This window comes from Drosophila willistoni, unplaced genomic scaffold (assembly GCF_018902025.1).
Source record: "Drosophila willistoni isolate 14030-0811.24 unplaced genomic scaffold, UCI_dwil_1.1 Seg111.1, whole genome shotgun sequence".
NCBI classification, from domain to species: domain Eukaryota; kingdom Metazoa; phylum Arthropoda; class Insecta; order Diptera; family Drosophilidae; genus Drosophila; species Drosophila willistoni.
Window position 1 is genome coordinate 68,177 of NW_025814072.1, and position 4,990 is coordinate 73,166.

The following is a 4,990-nucleotide window of genomic DNA, read 5'->3' on the forward strand; positions in this document are numbered from 1 at the left end:
TCAAAATTAAAGATTAGAACTTCTAATCTTACTGATTTTTCTTTTTCTTCCCTGAGGCTGTTTATTACTTCTAAATCTTTATTAACAGTGTCTATTAAGTAATTTAGTTCGTTTGCTTGTACGCTGTTGCTTTCATGATTATTTATTTTTTCTTCTAATACATCTTTACCTTCCTGATCAAGAGTACCAAAAAGATATTTGTATATTGAACCAATTCCGTTAATTAGTCCTCGTTTATTACGTTTTACAATGTGTATTCCATTAATTTCCCTACTTAGTTTTTCTGTTAAGTATTGAATATGGATTAGGTTTTTAAATTCTTGTGCTTGTTGCATTAAATTATTATATGTAATGTCTATTAGAGTTAAATTCACTTTTAAATAATGATATTCAAAGTTTGTCGGTAAGTCCATGGTTCCTGTTTTAAATATTAAGTAACCGTTTGGTGCTTTTACTGGGTTTATGTCAATTGATTTGGTCTAGCAGTGGACTGTACCTTGAAACTAAGTTCGATAACTTCACTTTGTATTTCTTCGCTACTGAATCAGTTGAGTGCCAATTTATTACTAAACCAAACGAGAAAAAGCGCTGTCGCAGCAGCGCACAAATATATGTGTGTGTACAATGCTTATGTATGTGTCGATTCTTACAACTACATCTGACTTATCGATAAACGCAATCCGTTCCTGAACATCCCGGCCCGCCCTGAAACACAGTTACTGAACGGGGCAATACCGCAACCTTGGTGATTGGCCGAGTTAATTCTCCCGAAGAGGTCTTGAGTCTAACCGCTCGCACCAATTGATCCTTGCCTGGGTAGGCTTCGAGAACCAGCGCCAGATGCCAGTGAGCTGGTGGGGTGTTCGATTCCTTTACAAGCACCACATCTCCCACTGCTATATTTGGTGTTGTAGTGGTCCACTTTGGACGCTGTTGCAATGTGGTAAGATACTCCTGATGCCATTGCTTCCAGAAACCTTGCATCATAGATTGGATACTTTGCCAGTACCCAAGTCGGCCCACGGGGATGTGGCCTAAGTCTGCCTCTGGTATAGTTGTGAGAGGCCTGCCGATCAAGAAATGTGCTGGCGACAAATAATTGATATCTGTGTCCGAGTTGTAGCACAAGGGTCGTGAGTTGACCACCGCACTGACTTGTGCAAGTAGAGTTCGCATCTGCTCGTAGGTGAGAGTAGATTTCCCAATGACTCGGCGAATATGCAGCTTTACGCATCTGACTGCAGATTCCCATTTTCCTCCCCAATGAGGAGCATGTGGTGGAATGAATACCCATTGAATGCCACCATTCGCCAGAGCATTCCTAACCTTTTCGATGTGTGGTTGAGATGCCAGCAGCTTCTGCATTTCATCAAGAGAGCGTTTAGCTCCAATGAAATTCGTTCCGTTGTCGCTATAGATTTTGTTGCACTTGCCACGCAAAGAGACGAAACGTCTTAGCGCGGCCAAGAATGAGTCGGTGCTCAAGTCCGTTACAAGTTCCAGATGGATTGCCGATGTGACCAGACAAACACATAGGCATATGTAGCCCTTACCAATGCGCGGTTTGCGCCCCTTTCCATCCTTAAGAAGGATTGGACCAGCATAGTCACATCCAGTGTTTACAAATGGAAGTGCCTGAGTGACACGAATGCTGGGTAGATCAGCCATCCTTTGTTGTGATGTATGATGCCGCTGTCGAAAACAAGCCAAACAGTCGTGTGTGACTTTCCTTATCAAGTTCCTTGCGCCAAATATCCAGAATGTTTGACGTACCATAACAAAGAGTGATGAGACGCCAGGGTGCAGGTTGACCCTGTGTTCGTATTCAAGTATCAGCTTGGTGATGCGATGAGATTTCGGTAGCAAAACTGGATGTTTCGCCTCTGTGGACAATTGCGAGTGGTGCAAGCGTCCTCCAACCCTGAGTAGTCCGTCCTTGTCGATCATTGGCGAGAGTTTAGCCAGCTGAGATCGACTTCGCAATGGTTTATTTGCGAGTAGCAATTGATAGTCATCCAGAAAGCATATAATGCGTGCCGCGGTGATTTCCTCAAACGTAAGACAGTTTGAGCCCTTGTCCCCAAATGGACCCTTCGTGCACCGTAGAAAGCGAAGGACATAGCCAACCGTGTGAACGAGCGTCAACCATGAAGATATTCGTTGAACAAGATGATCAAGTGGATGATCAGGAGCTGCCTCTACTAATGCAGTCAGACAATTGCTTTTGACTTCCTTTTCTATGTTCTTTTCTGAAATATTCAAACAGACTTGTGAGTTGTTTAACCTTACCAGAAACTGATCCGCGTCACGTATCCATGACGGGCCATTCCACCATAACTGAAAGTCCTTTAGGTCTGCAGCCATGAGACCTCTGGATGCGCAATCAGCTGGATTTGATTTGGAGTCCACATGACGCCAATAATGCCTTGGAATGGTGTCCAGAATTTCCGAAGTTCGGTTCCCAACAAATGTCTTTAGTCGAGAGGGTGCGTATGATAGCCAATAGAGAACGATTGTGGAATCGCACCATGCAAAAACCGTGACCTTTTGATGTCGAAGTGCCGCCTTTATCGAACGTATGAGTTGACTTAGGAGAAGTGCCGCGCAAAGCTCTAGGCGGGGCAGAGATTGCTGCTTTAGCGGAGCCACCCTAGACTTCGCAGCCATAATCGATGTAGAAATCGAGCCATCCTTGTTGATTACTCTGCTGTACACTACAGCAGCGTATGCCTTCGTAGATGCATCGGAGAATCCATGCAATTCAATGTTGTCGGTGTCGTTGACAACCAACCGGGGTATTTGAATGTGTTGTAGCATATCCAAATCTGCTCGCCATTTGAGCCAAGTATCCGCTAGTTGCTTAGGGAGTTTGTCATCCCATCCCAAATCGAGAAGCCATAATTGTTGAAAGAGTATTTTGAATTGGACCACAATTGGTGCCAAAAGCCCAAGTGGATCGAAGATCCGCGAGACATCCGATAAAACTTGTCGTTTTGTACAATCGACATTTCCTTTTAGACCAACATTATAAGACAATGTATCAAGACCAGGTTGCCAGTAAAGTCCAAGAACCTTGACTGGAGATGATTGTGTAGAATCAGTTCCTTCTGTTGGTATGCGAGGTGTGTTTGATACCCATTTCCCAAGCTCCAAATTAGCACAGGACATAAGTTGAAGAAGTTCCTTTCGATTTTGTATCAGTTCCTCCTCACTGTTTGACCCAGTGAGCACATCGTCGACATAAAAATCCTTTTGTAAGATTCTTGCAGCATTCAGGAATTCCTGCTGATGATCAGTAGCGAGTTGCTCTAATACCCTAACAGCCAGGAATGGTGCACATGAGGTGCCATAAGTGACGGTGCATAGTTGAAAGTGTTTGATTGGATCCGATGGCCTTTCTCTCCAGACAATTCTCTGGAAGTCGCGGTGTTTGTCATTCACCCAAATCTGCCGAAACATCTTGACTATGTCGGCTGAGAATACAAATTTATACATCCGAAAGCGCAAGCAGACAGCAAATAGATCGCGTTGAATGCTAGGCCCTGTAAAGAGATAATCGTTTAGTGATTTGCCTTTGGTGTCGCAAAATGATCCGTCGAAAACTACTCTCAGCTTCCGACCCAAAACCGGGTGATGTGGTAGATAAAACCGTTGTGCATTATTGACTTCATCTGGTGGCAGTTCGCGCATATGCCCCAAATCGAAATATTCCCTCATAAAGTTGACAAATTTTGCTCTTAGATTTGCATCTTGTTGTAGGCGTCGTTCCACCGATTGGAAACGATTAAGAGCTCCTTGTAGAGTATCCCCAAATTCAGGATTAGTGACCTTGAATGGAAGTTCCACGATGTACTTCCCCTTTTCATCTCGAGTGTGCGTAGCGAGAAAGTGTTTCTCCACCTGCTCATCATCAGGTTCCAATTTGGTTGTGGAACTGATGTCCTCTAGCTCCCAAAACCTCTGGAGCGAAACGTTAACATCAATGTATGATGTCAAAGCGAAAGCGCTGTTAGCTTGGGGCATCGTTATAGAGCTGATGACCCATCCGAAAATCGATGATATTGCAATGAGTTTGCCCGTATTGTCGTACAACTTTTTCCCTGTGATTGTAGACCAAACGTGTTCACCGCCCAAAAGAACATCAATTGGAGCGCTTGTGGTGAATTCCGAGTCAGCGAGTTGAAGATCGCTAAAGACATCAAGTGCCAATGCGTCAATGTTTTGCCTTTCCAGTGTTGATGTGATTTTGCCAAGAACATGAGCCTGTACCGTTAAGTGATTGTTTGAATACCTTGACTTTATCTGAAGCGTGCTGCTTCCCCTTGTGGTGTCAGCCTGAACCGAAGAGATTCCTGTGACCAAAATGGATGATGCCGACCGTGGCAATCCAAGTGCTTGTATGCATCGTTCTGATACATATGAAAGTTCCGACCCAGTATCTAGTAAGATACGACATGTAATGTAGTCTCCATTTACCTTTTGAACATAAACCGTTGCAGTAGGCAATATGCTTCGATTTAAACCTTTTCCTGTTTTCAATTTCGCAGAGCTTTGTGAACAAACCGTTGCTGGTGCACTCCATTATGAGCCACTAGACTTGTTGTAGACAAATCGTGATGAGAAGCGTTTGGACTACGCTGATTCTCCCTTTTTCCTTGTTGCAAGTTCCTTAAAGCCATTGAGTTACCTGGATCATGGATCAGAGAATGGTGCTTACCTTTACAATATTTGCATGAGAATGATGATGGACAGTTTTTGACCATATGCCCTGATTTCAGGCAATTATAACATAAAGCCTTTTCCCTGATGAACATAAGACGTTCTGCAAGTGTTAAATCCATGAATACAACTTATGATCCGTCGCCTGACATTTGGTGCAGCTGCCAGCTTGAACTGCAACCATCGAATGTGTGACCCGTTTTGTGTGTGTGATTTGCGCCGGCATTTTGCCTCCGAACGCAATCTCCCGTTTGCTGAGCTCTAATTATTC

At 43.8% G+C, this 4,990-nt stretch overlaps 1 protein-coding gene across 1 annotated transcript; it reads right to left on the reverse strand.

The window, feature by feature from the left end:
- Positions 1 to 663: 663 nt before the first annotated feature.
- Positions 664 to 4,582, reverse strand: LOC124460789. Its single transcript, XM_047012382.1, has 2 exons — positions 4,564 to 4,582; positions 664 to 4,439 (listed from the first exon to the last, which is right to left on the reverse strand). Exons 1-2 carry the CDS (start codon positions 4,580 to 4,582, stop codon positions 664 to 666), a joined length of 3,795 nt encoding a protein of 1,264 aa, XP_046868338.1.
- Positions 4,583 to 4,990: the final 408 nt, after the last annotated feature.